Raw genomic sequence first — 15,244 nt, 5'->3', positions numbered from 1 at the left:
GTTTTTATCTGTAGCTCTTGGAATTGTGTCTAACACTGAGAGCAACTTAAAACCAAATTGCTTGCATGTGTACATATACTTGGCCAATAAAGCTGATTCTGATTCTATTCAGTCTCTGATGAAGTCTGTTTTCAGATATATATTCAATAAAGGGTCCAACTTCAAATCATTGCAAATAGCCAGGTGTGATTTTGTGAAAAAACAACTCAGTATAAGAGTAATGCCAAAGGGGAATCAAGCATGCACATTAAACATCATGTGGTAGAAATCCTGAAGTCAAACAGTGATCACATTAGGCTACCAGCCACACCACATTGTATCAAAATACAGTAGTAATAGACAGAGGTCCTAATGCAGCTAATTTTGGGACATTACAAAGGATTGAGCCAAGTTGGAGCCACTAAAACAAAATAAAAGAAGATCAAATGACTGCATGTTTACATACTGTATATGTCTGCACAAGACTGCTGAAGGATAAGTCTGTGAAATTACACACATAATGCCACCTTGTGGAGATGACTCTAACTACATCCTAGTCAGGTATTGGAAGCAAGTATGTATTTATATTGAACTTATTAGAGATTCTGCAAACTTGAAGAGCTGTCAATTTAGGAAGCCGTCTATAATGGGGTGGTTGCTAAAATAAGATAAGGTAATTTCCAGGGAACTTAAATGCCAGAAAATTTCCAGCAAAATGTGGAATAATGGCTGCATTTCATTCACTACATTAGCTCAGTCAGATATAGTAGTTTGCTAATGTCTCTTTAAATCAAAGATTCAAGCATTTTATTTGTCACATGCACACCAGAGGATTAACAGTGAAATGTAAAGTGACACGCATAAAAAGGTTTAAACAATGTGCCCAGTATGCTGCAGCCCTTTCCTCACTACTAAAACTATGTTCACTTAAATGTATTGTTAAATAAAATGAAATTAAATCACCAACATATATCTCTATTTTTCTAACGTGGTTGTCACTATATCTACAGTACAGTTAACTATCTACGTCTGCTCTATCAAGTAACCACGCAAATAATTTATGGTGTTTATCAAATGTTATTTGCAGGCCAAAGAGGAAGTGGCCCTGTCTTACAGCTGCATAATCACATGAGATGAGGCTGGTGTTGTGTCACGTGAGGTGTCGCTTCTTAAACATGGCGCCGCTAGCACAGAACAAAACACCATCGACTGACTGACTGTCGTTTGTCTGTTGACACGCATCAGTAAACATCACAAAATGGAGCAAGTAGTTAAATGTCGCCCCGCAGTGTGTCCTCGTTTTATAAAGTTAATGTTGTACAAACTCATCATGCGTGAAACCGGCGGTGCACCGTTAGCTTAACGCTAGCTAGCTGTCAGCTGCTACAAGTGGTGAGAGGTGAGCTAAACATTAAGCAGTAAATGCTGTTGTTGGTGGCTGTTGTTATGTAATTGCAGTGGAGTTACATCTGCCCATTATAGCTGCTCTTGTTGAGCTTTGTGTCAATGATATTAGTAATTATATGATGGCTTTTTGCTTGAGTTGGGTATCGTAACGTTAGCCGTTTCGTTAAGCTAACTGTTAGCTTTAAGTTGACGTTACTTCCCCAATTGTCTTCTTAAAGCTCCCCGACTCACTTTCCAATATGTACAACGTGTAAGAGATTGCCATTGCTAAATAACATTCACATGTTTTGTTTGAAGCTTACAATATTTATAGTCTCGGTTTAAGTAGGGCTTAATTGTTTCTTGGGTGTTATCTCTGCCACCAGCTAGCAGCCTAGTTAACGTTATACGAAATGTATTCAAACTTTCAACTAATGGTACTATATGACCGTTTAGGAAACTTGTAAAGTTACAGTTTAAATCACTCAACTTAAAATTGGAGGCTTTTTAGCAAACTTGCCACCAGGGTAGAGTAGGTCTGTTGATGGGGCAGGGGCAGTTCAGTCATGTGAGCTGAGCTCAAACTTCAGGGACTTGGCAAAGGACAAGTAGGCATGTGCATTCACCAACAGCACATCACTCTTTTAATACAGCAACCTACTGTTCTCCTCTTTGGAAAACAATCAATCTCTCATTACAGTGTTGTGCAGCAGTATTATCGTTAAAGCACTACAAACTAAGTAGTTGCTCATCTAATTGTCCATTTTTGTTTTTTAATTTTTTCCTCAGAGAGACAGGCTGCGGAAGAGATTAGGTCTGCCCTTGTTGACTTTGATTTCTTCCTCCATGAATGTCTGAGAGTCATCCTTGTGGGAGACAGCGAGGTGTACGCAGCAGGACGTTGTGCAACTCTTAACAAGCATTGGAGACTCGCCATGGATTGGCTGATGCATGCAGTTGAGAAAGACTTGGGGGTTGACCGACGGCAGCAAGGCCCAGGTCCCCGTCCCAGGGAGCTCGTAGCCCTTGTTCCTACGCGATGGGTGATGGGCCTGAGGGAGGGGAGGGTCATGCGCTGTGCCCGCTTTGACAGCATCAGTGAAGCAGAAATTCACACGTATCTTCAGTGTTCCCAGGCAAAGTTGCCCTCTGGCTGGATGCGAGTGTGCATTCAGGGTCTGAGGAAAAGCAAGCTGAGCTACAGATTGGCCAGAGACCCTTGCCATCAACAAATGGAGTTTATGTCACAGGATTCTTATGTCAAAACCATGCAGTGTGTGTCGCAACATAATGTCAGGTACTATATATAGCCTACTTTGTTATTCTACTATAAAATGTGGCTATGCTTACATTTGTGCCAAAGCTCAATCAAAGGAAAAAAAAAATCTGTTTAAAGACGATTTGTCATTCCCATAACAATTGCTTGTTAAGTTATTATTTGTGAATATTAATTACACTCATCCAAAGAGCTTAAAAAAATATTTTCTGACAGAAAATTAATCTGCAACAATTTTGATAATGGATTACTTGATAATGTTATTTGTCTAGCAAAAATGGCAAACATTCTCTGTTTCTGCCTTCTGAAAAGTGAGCATTTACACCTTTGTCTCCATTTTCTATCAGTTTAAATTTTATCAATTCACTGTCTTTGGGGGTTAGACTGTTGGTCAGGCAAAACAAATAATTTGAAGACATCACCATGGGCTTTGGGAACTGGTGCGGTGCTTTTTTTTTTTTTTTTACTATTTTCTGACATTTTATAGAGTGAAAGATTAATCTAAAAAATATTATGGTTAGGTTAATCGATAATGTAAATAACTGTTAGTTGCAGCCGTAATATCAGGGTATCTGGAGCTTCACTTAAAATTAACTAGAACATGCCTTTGTGGATTCCTTTAGTGTTTGTGTGTTAACTGTCTGTCTTGTTAAACAATTGAATTCTAAGGATAAATGTCAGTTAAGTGTCTTGTTTGCAGTGAATTTCAAGTTTACTCGTGTGAGATTTATGTAGTATAAAGTTTAAAATACCTAAATGGAGAAAAACAGATGCAGTCATTGAGAACATAGAACTTGTTTGAGATAGTAATGTATCATTTTTTTCTTTTTTCCCCTTTTTCAGGAATCTATGGCGTGAAGCTCATTACAAACTTGTGCAGGCATATGCAGGAGCCAATGAACAGATGCATGCTGCAGCTGTAGATGCAGTGCGTCATGCTTTACAGAAGCTCTTCAATTCCACATTCATCTCATCTGACGGAGTGTCACCATCCCTTTCTCCAACTAGAGAGAAGGAGAAAGAAAACTACTTGCCATCCAGTTCATCTTGCTTTTCCAAGTCCCAGTCAGACCATCTGTGTCCTAATGTTCTGCCTGCAGAGTGTCTGCTAGAGACAGCAGAGATGCTGTATGTGATTCTACCTTATACTCAGTATTCACTCCATGATATTGTCTCCTTCAGCCCAGCCAAGCTCGCTAACAGCCATGCCAAAGTGTTGTTCATTCTCTACCAGTTACTAATAGCCCTGCAGGCATGTCATGCAGCAGGTCTGTCTTGTGGAGAGCTCTCCCTGCAGGACATAGCAGTAGATGAGCAGCTCTGCAGCCGTCTCAAGCTCAACCTAGCCCATTATGAGGAACTGGGGATGGAAGGGGATGCAAATAGTGATGTTACTGGCAGACAAGTGCCAAAAAGTGTCCTGCCAAGGGACAATTCATGTGTGAGCCAAGAGAACAAGAGACTTTGCAAAGACTGCTTTGGTGAGCTTAAGACATTGGTTCTGGACTGGGTCCATGGACGAGTCAGTAACTTCCGCTACTTAATGGAACTGAACAGGTTAGCAGGACGGCGGGAAGGAGACCATAATTATCACCCAGTACTGCCTTGGGTGGTGGATTTCACTGTGCCATTCGGAAAATTCCGGGACCTTAGGAGGTCAAAGTTCAGGCTCAATAAGGGGGATAAGCAACTAGACTTCACATATGAGATGACCAAAGAGGCTTTGGCAGCTGCAGTGGGTAATGTGGTAGGTGGAAGCGGTGTAGGTGGAGACCTCAGTGGCTCTGTAGGTGCTGGTGGTGCTGGACAGCCTGACCACCTCCATGTACCTCATCACATATCTGATGTGCTCTCAGACATTACCTACTATGTCTACAAAGCGCGCCAGACACCCAAGTCAGTGTTGTGCAGCCATGTTAGATCCCAGTGGGAGCCTAATGAATATCCAGCCAGTATGGAGCGCATGCAGAGCTGGACCCCTGATGAGTGCATTCCAGAGTTCTACACAGATCCCTCCATTTTCCGTTCAATCCACCCCGACATGCCAGACCTGGATGTGCCTTCCTGGTGCAAGTCGTGTGAGGAGTTTATTGAGGTCCATCGGCGCCTTTTGGAGAGCAAAGAGGTTTCCCAGCATTTGCATCACTGGATAGATCTCACATTTGGCTATAAGTTGTCTGGTAAAGAAGCTGTCAAGGCCAAGAATGTGTGCCTGCACCTAGTGGACAACCACACCAATCTAACTACCTATGGTGTAGTTCAGCTGTTCGACCAGCCCCACCCTCCCCGCTTATCTCCTTCCCAGTACGCCCCAGCAGAACCTCCTCTCCTTGGCCTTGCTACTCTTAATGTGCCTTTTCTACACATCCCTCAAATCGACACCATGGCTGACACTGTGGATGGAATGGTGCCAGAGTCCACAGGGTGTGAGTCCAGTGGCTGGACCATGGTAGACAGAGATGAAGAGCTTGAACAAGGTATGGAAGCTTTGGACTCATTAGCGTCCACTGGCTCATCCTCTTCTGCGTCCTGCTCTGTGCCAATGCCAAGCAGCAGTACAGCGGGAGGAAAGATGGGAGGAGAGCACACAGCACTTACTGTATCACAGTCCCCAAGTTCATTTCCTGGTGATTTCACAAGTAGCTTAGGCCCTGGTTTACGCAGTGCCATGTTACAAAGAGGTGGGTCAACGAACAAAAAACATGGGGAGGGGAGTATGACCACCACCAATGCAGAGGAAATCAAGATCATCCTCCCTGAAGGCTTCAACCCCTTGCAACCGTTGGAAGAGCTGGAGAAGTTGAACAATTTCCTGGTGAAGAGTCTGCACGCTGAAGTATGGCATCCTGCAGGATGTAGTGACTGCTTGAGAGATGGTTTGATAATTGAATCTCTACCCTCTCTTACACAGCTCTACCAAAGAGACATGCAGGCCCTTGGTGTTCTCATCGCTGAGATATTCTACTCCTCTAAACTGAGAGGACTGAAACCAGGCAACCCCCTCAGACAGCGTTTCCAAACTGTTATGAGGCTATGCTCTGCCAATCTCCGTGATGTGCCACTGTCTTTGCATCATGCTCTTGAGACACTGCTGCTAATAGAGAAGAACTCTGGAAAAGCACCTGGAGAAGTACCAGATTGCACACCTCCACTCCTTTTCAAATATGACCCCATCTGCGATGGTCTGCCTCCCCCAAACCCCTGCCAGTTACTGAACTCAGTCATCACCCCCTTTCCTTTCCCTTCATATTTTGCAGCACTTCATCACTTTATCTTTTCCTACCATGCCAAGATGGAGACTACATGTAGTCTTCAAGGAAGAGATGTTGTCTTTCACCTGTGGCAGCAGCTTGAGACACTGTTGCGGGGTAACATCACAGCTGAGGGTCTTGAGATTCTTTTGCCCTTCATTCTAGCCCTCATGCTTGAGGAGTCCACTGCTGTCTATGCTGCTTGGTACCTTTTCGAGCCCATCTCTAGAGTACTAGGTCCCAGAAATGCAAACAAGTACTTACTGAAGCCACTGATCAATGTTTATGAAAACCCCCACTGCCTGCGAGGACGTTTTTATCTCTACACTGACTGTTTCATCCTACAGCTTATTGTGAGGCTTGGCCTGCAGGCCTTTCTGTCAAGCCTACTCCCCCATGTGCTGCAGGTCATCACTGGCTTTGAAAGCGGCATCTCAGGCCCTAGTGGGGAAGTTTGCAAAGGGCTGAGGGGTGGCACATGTAATCTAGGAGAGGAAGAAGAGGACTTTCAGTGTGGCGAGGTGCGGCCATCTTCTGGGTCTGTTAGTGGGAATATGGGAGGTAGCAGTGGAGCCAGCGGAGGAGTCGGGGTGGTGGGAGACACAGGGCTAGTCGATTACTCCTCTGGCATCAGTCTCAATGACCAAGTGTTTCTTTCAGAGGCAGAGGACTTTCAGAATGGGTTTTATGTTAACAGTGGAGCAGGGGTGGCTGCTGGGAAACAGCAGAGCCAGAACTCTGCAGCCAAGGATCAAGACCAGGAGTCTCTAAGTGTGGGGAAACTAAGTGACAAAAGCAGCACAAGTGAGCTCTCATTGGGTGATGGAGACTCAATGAGGGATCGAGCCAGTCTCAAATCGGCTGACAGCAGCCAGGACTTGAAACACGCTAGTGAAGGAGAGGAGGGAGGAGAGCTGGAGGAAGAAGAAATGACTGAGACTAATGAGGGTAAAGAGGGGACAGATGACCCTACCGTTCCCAACCTGGACCTCACTCTCTCTGGTTGCACAGAAGCTTCAGGAACCACAGTTGCCACTCTGGAGGGTGAGTTTGTGAATGGAATGGCATTGGAAGGCACTGAGACTGGCAATATGGGAGAGCAGCAGGAGGAGGAGGATGACCATGATCCATCAGAAGATTCTGAGGAAAAAGAACAAAAGATTCTTCTCGGTGAGTGAATGATTGAGGTTTATGTAAATTATTTGTTAATTGATAATGTCTAATGCTTTTAATCATGTCTCACACACAGATACAGTCTGCAAAACAGTTCGATGGCTTTCAGCAAAGCTTGGACCAACAGTGACGTCTCGATATGTAGCCAGAAATTTGCTGCGATTGCTCACAAATTGTTATATTGGTACGTAAATGTATAACTTAAAAAGTTTCATTGCTTTAGATTTTACAACATTGACAAAACCATGCTCTGGAGATTTGTATTTCTAACCAGTGTCGTGTTAGTGCTTGTGTTTTCTTCACCCCTTTTTCTTCTCATGTTCTCTGCCTGTAGGGCTTGAGAAACACCAGTTTGTGGCCCCTGCGTCTGAGGAGAGCAGTCTGGAGAGTGTGGGAATGGGCAGTGTGTATGAGAAGAAACCTGTGGTTGGTGACCAGACAGCAGGGCCTGTGTTGGACTGTCTCATCTACATAGCTCAACTTTATGGAGAGCCTGTACTCACTTACCAGTACCTGCCATATATAGGATATCTGGTAAGACGGGGAAAAAAGGCATGCAAAAAAAGAGTGTACACTCATGCACACAAAACCTCCTTTGGCCTATTAAGCTAGATTGTTTTTTTTTTTTTTAAATGGGAAAAGGAAATTGTACCATTTGACTTTTTAAGGTGATTATTTGTCTAAGAACATTAGCAAAAGGTGTTTTGATTTCACAAATGTGTATGCTTCCAGGTTTCTCCACCTTCTTCGCAGCGTCTAAACACACGTAAGGAGGCAAGTCTGCTTGGAGCTGTTGCACTTACACAGAAGATCATTGTGTTTCTCTCTGATACCACTCTGATGGACATGCTTATGAAGATCAATCAGGATGTGCTCCTACCACTACTGGACTTGCTCACCACCCCCCGCATGGGGTAAATAACATGCATACAACCACACACATACTCTAGATGTATGTTGAGCTGATGATAGTGCCTCAGTGTTCAATTATTCAAACACAGCATGTCAGATAGCAGTATCATTGTGAAATATTGCAAATAGATTGTTTTACTTTTTATTTGTCATACACTTTGAACTGTTCATATTTGTTTTAAAGTGCAATGTCTTTTTTTTTTCATTTTTGTGATGCAATAGAATGTAATCAGAAAACAGGCTATAATAGATCTGTCATTCATCCTCTGCTTGGTTGTACCCACTCTGCTGTACTTAGGTTCCCCAGCGGGGTGCAGACACGCACTGCCGTCTGTCTCAAGACACTCAGCCTGATGGCTCTCATCTGTCTGCGCATCGGGAGGGAGATGGTGCAACAGCATATGGCTGACACTCTGCGTCGGTTCTTTACTGTTTTCTCTTTGCTGCATTCTCTGCAGCCCCAGGTATGCACACACAGACACAACACATAAAGACTGACAGGTGTCATGTCAAGTTTATTTCTAGAATGCTTTCAACAAGCAGGTCTGTCACAAAGAGCTTTACAAAAACAAATGACATAAAGACAGATAAAAATATGGATGAAGATAAAAACAAGAGACAGAAACTTGGAATACAAACTGTGTAACAGAGAGAGAGAGAAAGAGAGTACAAATATTTGTGAGCATGGCAGGATGTTTTTTCTTGTTGCATCAGATAATTTAGAAGTTTCTTCATGTTGTTACACCTATTTCTTTTGAAAATAGAATTGGAAATACACAGATGTGGTCACTGTCTCTCTTAAACTGTAGCTGGACAGCGCCCCTCGCAGAGTTGTGGGAGATGTCACGGTCGTGGACGTCTGCACACCTGAAGCATCAAATGTGACATATGAGTTGGGGGTATTGGAGGAGCTGCAGACTGTATTTAACCCTGAGATGGCCCATGCATCCTACATTCCCTTCTACTGTCTTATAGGTAGGAAACGCCTCATCTTATGTCAAAAACAAAATACCCTATCCAGCAGGAAGAAGGCATTATAGGCTGTGCTTAAGTCAAATATATTTTTACACGTCAGTGGTGTAAATCAGTGCTTTATTGTGATTTCTGTAGGTGACATGGCAATTCGGAAACTGGTTCCCAACCACGAGCTGGTCTGGCAGTTGGCCCAGTCCTACCATCAGAGTGTAAGTCAGGGGAGTCCAGAGACAAACCTCACAACAGCGTCCAGGGTGGAGCTACGTCCTTCATCCGCTGGTCTCTCCTCTGGTTTTGGTGGACGTGTGGGTTGCAGCCCATTCCCTGCACCCTCGACTAGCTCCACCCTGCTGGGAGACTCCCTCCCTGAGTCAGGCACGTTTGGGAGCCACCTGGTAGGAAACCGTATCCAAGTGTCTCGGGACACTGATTATGCTGGTAGCCAGAACCTTGGGTTGTCCAACTCTTGGGGACGCTCCAGTCATACCACCCCCATCATCACCACTGCCTCCACCTTCACCACTCCATCCATTGGCACAGCTTCCTTTTCCTCCTCCTGGGTGACAGGCCCCACCCCAGAGGACAGTGCCCTGAAGCAGGAGCTCCCTCGCAGTGGCCGCTCCCTGCAGGGCAACTGGCTGGCCTACTGGCAGTATGAGATTGGCCTTAACCAGCAGGATCCACATTTCCACTTCCACCAGATCCGACTGCAGAGTTTCCTGGGTCACTCAGGCACCACGAAGTGTTTGGCACCACTGGCAGGAGAGGATTACTTCCTTTCTGGTAGTAAAGACAAGACTGTGAAGCTTTGGCCCCTCTATAACCATGGTGATGGAACACAGGAGGTGGAGCCCAGGTTGACATATAATGACCATCGAAAGTCAATCTTCTATGTTGGACAGCTAGAGACTTCACTGGAGGTAGTCAGCTGTGATGGTACTGTGCACCTGTGGGACCAGTATACAGGTAAGAGATCAAGCACAATGCATTTAATATTTTTAATGTGTGTGTGTGTGTGTGTGTGTGTGTGTATGTAAGTAAGTAAGTAATATATAATATTTACAGTTGTAATATGTACAAGTTGTTTGTGTGGTTAGTTAAGGAGACTCAAATGGGTGAAACAACTGTGCTTTTCTATGTAACTGTACTCTATCTGTGTCCATAGGCAAGCAGATCCGCTCGTATGAAGCCGTGGATGGAAAGAATCCCATTACTGCTGTCACTACCATGCCAGCTCCACACTGCAGTGTTGTGTTTGGCAGTGCAGATTCTGTTCTCCGCTTCATTGATCCTCGCAAACCAGGACTGCAGGTATCAAATTCCCTTAGTGAGCTCATTCATTTGAGACTTACGCCATACAACATCCATCAATTATTGATCATTACTATGTTTTCAAAATGGTAGCACTTTTTATACTTCTCCACTATCGAGTTATTTCAGCCTTGACAGTGACAAATCTTCTTCTGTGTCCCCAGCATGAATTTCGTCTGGCATACAACAATGTGAGTGCTGGGCTCATCCGCTACCTCGCAGTGAGCCCTTCAGGGCGTACTGTGGCTGCAGGGTTCTCATCTGGCTTCATTGTTCTGCTAGACGCACGTACTGGACTTATTCTGAAAGGCTGGCCAGCTCATGAGGGAGATATCCTCCAAATGAAGGTATATTTAGAGAGAATGTGTGTGTGTGAATAGGGCTGCCTCTGGGTAACATCTTAGTCAGTAGTGTTCATTAGATATGTGGTTAGCTTTTTGGTTATTGGAAAATGTTCTACCAGTGACAGTAAAACAGATTCCATGACGGTCTGGCTGTTGATGGCAATAGTTATGCATGCAATGAACAATGAATTTCTTTTGTATGTTTTTGGCATCTTTGCCTTTTTTTAAATAGCTGACAGTAAAGAGGAGACAAGAAGTGGGGGTGGGTGACAATAGGACCCTGGCCAGACTCGAACCAGGGACGTTGCAATTACATGGACAAACCCGTAGGCCACCCAGGCACCCCTCAACTGCATTTTTTTATTACAGGATTCATCTGAAATAGTTATGTCAACTATTTGTGAACATTATGCAAATGCTGTTCATGTTTTCAAATTATAACAATGACCAACTTTCAGAATAGTTAAAAAATGTGGGTATGCTATGTATAAAAATCACAGTTTGATGCCCAAGAGTCTTTAGAGAAAAAGGAGGAAAGGAAGATAAGCAATAGCCAAATTTGGGCATTTTGAAAAGAAACATATGAATTCAAATTTCTGGCATTGACAATGTTGCCATTTGTCAGCAACACTTAAATTTTGGTGTCTTTAAATGCACCAACAAGGAGAGTTTAAAAATAGTCCCTCCTTTCTGATGCTTTACCATACCATGATAATGTACATTTATGCATTTGACATTAAGGAGTCTTTTTCTGTCAAAAAATCCTCATTATTTTTATTGATTTTTTTTTTTTTTAAATATTTAAAATAATTACTTCCACACCAATTAAATGTGGTAATGCAATAAATTATGAAAAACTGGGTAAAAGTGGGTGAATACTAATACTTTTTTTAGGCTTTGAATGTTCGTCCAGGGTTGTTGGATCATGTGTTCCTTTTTTTTTTTTGAAAATGATACCTTGATCAAATGGTGGCCACACACTAACTTGATCCCTCGTTACACCATGTACCCCTATTCAACGTGTTTCCCAACACGTTTGGGACTCACTGATGGTCAAGTTGTTTACACAAGACGTGGTTGGGGGACGTGGGTCATGCAGTGTGTCATATAAATGGGCGGTCACTCTCCATGCTTTGGTCAAACTTTGCATTCTGCCAGATAAACTTATAGTAAACACAGTTTCTCTAACATGAGTCCTTTACTTTGTTCAATTGTAAGCATGGTGTGATTTCTGAAATATCAGAAGGGTTGCATAGGTTTGAGGGGGGTTGGATGATTGGTATGCCATCAAATACAACAGGCCTATAGGCTTTCACTGTAAAGCCTGCTAGTTCTCAATATAAAAATTCTCAGTGTAGCAGTCTCAAACTACGCCGTGTTGTGTCCTTGAATTTGAGGGAACTGGGCTTGGAAAGTCCTTGAATTTGATGTTAAACAAGGTGTGGGAACCTTGATAAAATATCTTCTGCCTTTTGAGCAACAAGATGGGAGAGTCAGAGGTGTTAGCCGATTAGCCGTTTTTATGTTTTGGTTCATCAACCGGCAGAATCTGGTGGGTATGAAATAACAATCAGTGATGTTTTTAAGAGCCTGTTACTGTATTCCTGGCCCACATGACAAACTCAAGCCAGAAGGTGTGGCTGTACTTTTCAGTAGTCATGTGATAAATATTGAAGAAGACGATCAGCCAAGTGGCTTTTATTTTGACTTTCCCCAAAGGTAGTAGAGGATAGATACTAAGTGGTGCAGAGATGGTGAAAGTTGTACCCAGCAAATCTGTTGTCAACAGAGCACAAGGATGAGCAAACTTTATTTAACCCCAAATTAGGTCAAGGATTGTATCTCTTTTAACAGCACAAGTTTAGGCAAATATGGACACAGGTTACTCATTAGAAAGACCGCAGTGGTTCTCATTGGCACATTCATATTACTCAGAGTTCCCCTCAATTTTTACGTGTATCAACTGGTGGCTGTTTTTCATGTTTAACTGGGAAATTAAAAACAAGCTCTGTTCATTATCTTATTTGAAATACATTTTTTATTAAATAAATATTATCAAACTAATTTAACTTACTCCCAACTAAAGGTTCTAAGTTTGTGGGTTCGGGAACACTACCAGTCAAATGTTTTTTTAATATTTTTCATTAAATCTCAAGCTACAGTATGCACTTTAGAGTGGCATGATTAAGGAATGGATATAAGCAAATAAGACTGTAGGCTGTTGCCTGAATTATCTGTCTGATTATGTGTGCCACATGTTTGTTTTAAAGAATTTTAAAATGAAATAACCATTAACATCAGCCATTTAGGTTTTTTCAAGTATTTCTGCTTTTAAAGTATCCTATTTAGTTAACTTATTCCTGTCTTATATATATATTTTTAATTTCAGGGTTTTTACAAGGAAATAGGAATTGCCTTGTTTGGCATTTAATCACAAATCTTGCAAAAGGATGTTTGAGTGGCAGTGTTTATTGAGATATGAGATCAACAGTCAGTGACTTCCTTTTGTTGTGTTTTACTTTTCAGGCTGCAGAAGGAAACTTGGTCATTAGCTCCTCTACTGACTACACACTCACTGTTTGGAAAGATCTGGAACACAAGCCTCTTCGCCTGTACAAGTCGCAGTCCGACCCCATCCACGCCTTTGATCTTTACGGTTCGGAGATCGTAACCGGAACAGTGGCTAACAAGATAGGGGTGTACTCCATGGCAGACATCTCCCTGAGTCCCGTTAGCAGCACAAAACTGAGCTCAGAGAACTTCCGCGGCACTCTGACCAGCCTGGCCGTCCTGCCCACCAAGAGGCTCTTGCTGCTGGGCTCTGAAAATGGGGCCATCCGGTTACTAGCTTAGGGAAAATCTATGGCTCCCAGCTACACTCTTATCACTGACCTTGAAAGTGTCTTAATCGTGAAGACATCAGGCTCTTAGCTCTCTCTGTCCCTTCTCCTGTGGTCAATTGTACTGGTAGGGCAGTTTGTCAGTTCCTCTAAATTGCTTTTTGAATGAATCAGCACAAGTAAATGCATTGTATAAGCTTCATTTCTACCGAATCTTGCCACTCTGGTTGTTGGCACCGAATTTAATGAACAGAAAATGTGTGCCACGCAATTAACATTTATCATGTACAGCAAATCCCATGATCTTTTTAAAAAGCCTATAGATGTATAGATGGTATATAATGGGAAATTCGTATCTTGGCAAGGTCATTTATTCTTTTGACTAGGTCAGTTATTCTCTTCAAAAGAATGAATCAGAAGGCGTGCTCAGGAAGGTGGAACCAAACACGGTTCTTATGTAGTGTTTACACTTTCCAAATAGATGCATAACAACACCAAAAATACATTGACCTCAACTTTCATTTCCTTTTGATGTTAGAATACATGCGTATCCAAATGCACTGATGAAACTATGCAGTATTTGTAGATCAAATCATTTGTTTGTGTTAGTGCCCCCCCCCCGAGAGATGTTTCACAGTAGATTTATACGTCATGAACAATAAAAGTAAACTCACTGTTTTGTCAACAGTCTTGTTGCATCTTCTCACAGTGGAGACGCTTCAATTGTTGTCACATACAAAAGTCAATTACTGATACAGACTTTATTCTACTGCACAAGTATGGCCTGAATTGTAACATTTAGATTCTCACTCAGATTTTAAACACTGAATGTTTTTATCCACTAATAAATTACTTGAAGTTGCTTTTGGGGTTTTTAAACACTGTTTAGAGATTCTTGATTTAGCAGTCAGAACCTGTAGCAACATTATACTGGAAGTGTATCTAGGCAGATGCCACTTTGACTGGGTAAGCCAGTTGTTAGACTCTACACTTTCTAATTTCTGACTACAAAAGCTAACATAGGAACAGTCAATGCCAAGGTAAACAGTTTTGTATTTTAACATGTATATGTTACTGCATATGAATTTGTTGAGAAAATTTCAACAAGTTATAAATCAATAAAACTTTTGTTCCTTAAACCCAGCCCGGTTTCCACTAAACTCTTAATGAATATCAGAGTTTTCAAAGACCATTAGCATCCAACGACCATAGCACTCCCCTTTATATGATTTTATCACTGTCATGTTGTAAAACACAACCTACTTTTCTAATTATTTGCCCAAAGCTCAAAATGCTCTGACAAGTGTATTACACCTTTTGATATTTTGTGTGTTTTGTAAACCTGGCGTTAAAGCTCAGTAATCATAAATGAACAAACTTTGTTTTAAAAATAAAATTTGTAGTTGCATATTGATAATTGGTTATGATTGAATCAGTACAGTATATCTTTGAACATTTTAAAAGAAGTCCATGAAAATGCTTATTTATTAACTGGATTAATAAAAAAAAAAAATGGCCTCAATGTTTTTTTTGTGTGTTCCAGTTGTTCTGTGTGATTCACCTGGATTCATCATGACTCCCAGCCATGTCTTCCGGTCTTTGCTGAGTCACTAGAGCTCAGATTGGACAAAGTCCTCTCTTGTGTTTGCAGACGGCTGTCATGTGATCTAGAAGAAAGCACTTTTGCTTATTAGTGAAATTGTGAACATTTCAGCTGAATAAATGTATGTTTTTCTTTTCTTTTTTTCCCTTCTCGAGTAATTATTGGTTATTGGCTGTCTGTTCCGTAAAGTTGTA

General features: G+C 42.2%; 1 protein-coding gene across 1 annotated transcript; it reads left to right on the top strand.

Moving 5' to 3' along the window:
* The first annotated feature begins 1,090 nt into the window (after positions 1-1,090).
* On the top strand, positions 1,091-15,187 carry wdr81 (WD repeat domain 81). Its single transcript, XM_044201449.1, has 12 exons — positions 1,091-1,378; positions 2,155-2,662; positions 3,485-7,062; positions 7,142-7,249; positions 7,400-7,599; positions 7,798-7,979; positions 8,276-8,441; positions 8,787-8,952; positions 9,088-9,918; positions 10,118-10,263; positions 10,428-10,610; positions 13,134-15,187. The coding sequence occupies exons 2-12, from the start codon at positions 2,301-2,303 to the stop codon at positions 13,458-13,460; spliced, it is 6,249 nt and encodes a 2,082-aa protein (XP_044057384.1). The 5' UTR covers positions 1,091-1,378; positions 2,155-2,300; the 3' UTR covers positions 13,461-15,187.
* The last annotated feature ends 57 nt before the right edge of the window (positions 15,188-15,244 follow it).

The sequence above is a fragment of the Siniperca chuatsi genome, linkage group LG7, assembly GCF_020085105.1.
Source record: "Siniperca chuatsi isolate FFG_IHB_CAS linkage group LG7, ASM2008510v1, whole genome shotgun sequence".
Taxonomy (NCBI): Eukaryota; Metazoa; Chordata; class Actinopteri; order Centrarchiformes; family Sinipercidae; genus Siniperca; species Siniperca chuatsi.
This window is presented reverse-complemented; position numbering and strand designations above follow the sequence as displayed.

Excerpts from the sequence above, each read along its gene's own strand:
- wdr81 (XM_044201449.1), top strand. The coding sequence starts at position 2,301 with ATGGATTGGCTGATGCATGCAGTTGAGAAAGACTTGGGGGTTGACCGA. Across the intron at positions 8,953-9,087 it reads TCCCTTCTACTGTCTTATAG|GTGACATGGCAATTCGGAAA; the intron begins GTAGGAAACGCC and ends TGATTTCTGTAG. Across the intron at positions 10,611-13,133 it reads GAGATATCCTCCAAATGAAG|GCTGCAGAAGGAAACTTGGT; the intron begins GTATATTTAGAG and ends TTTACTTTTCAG.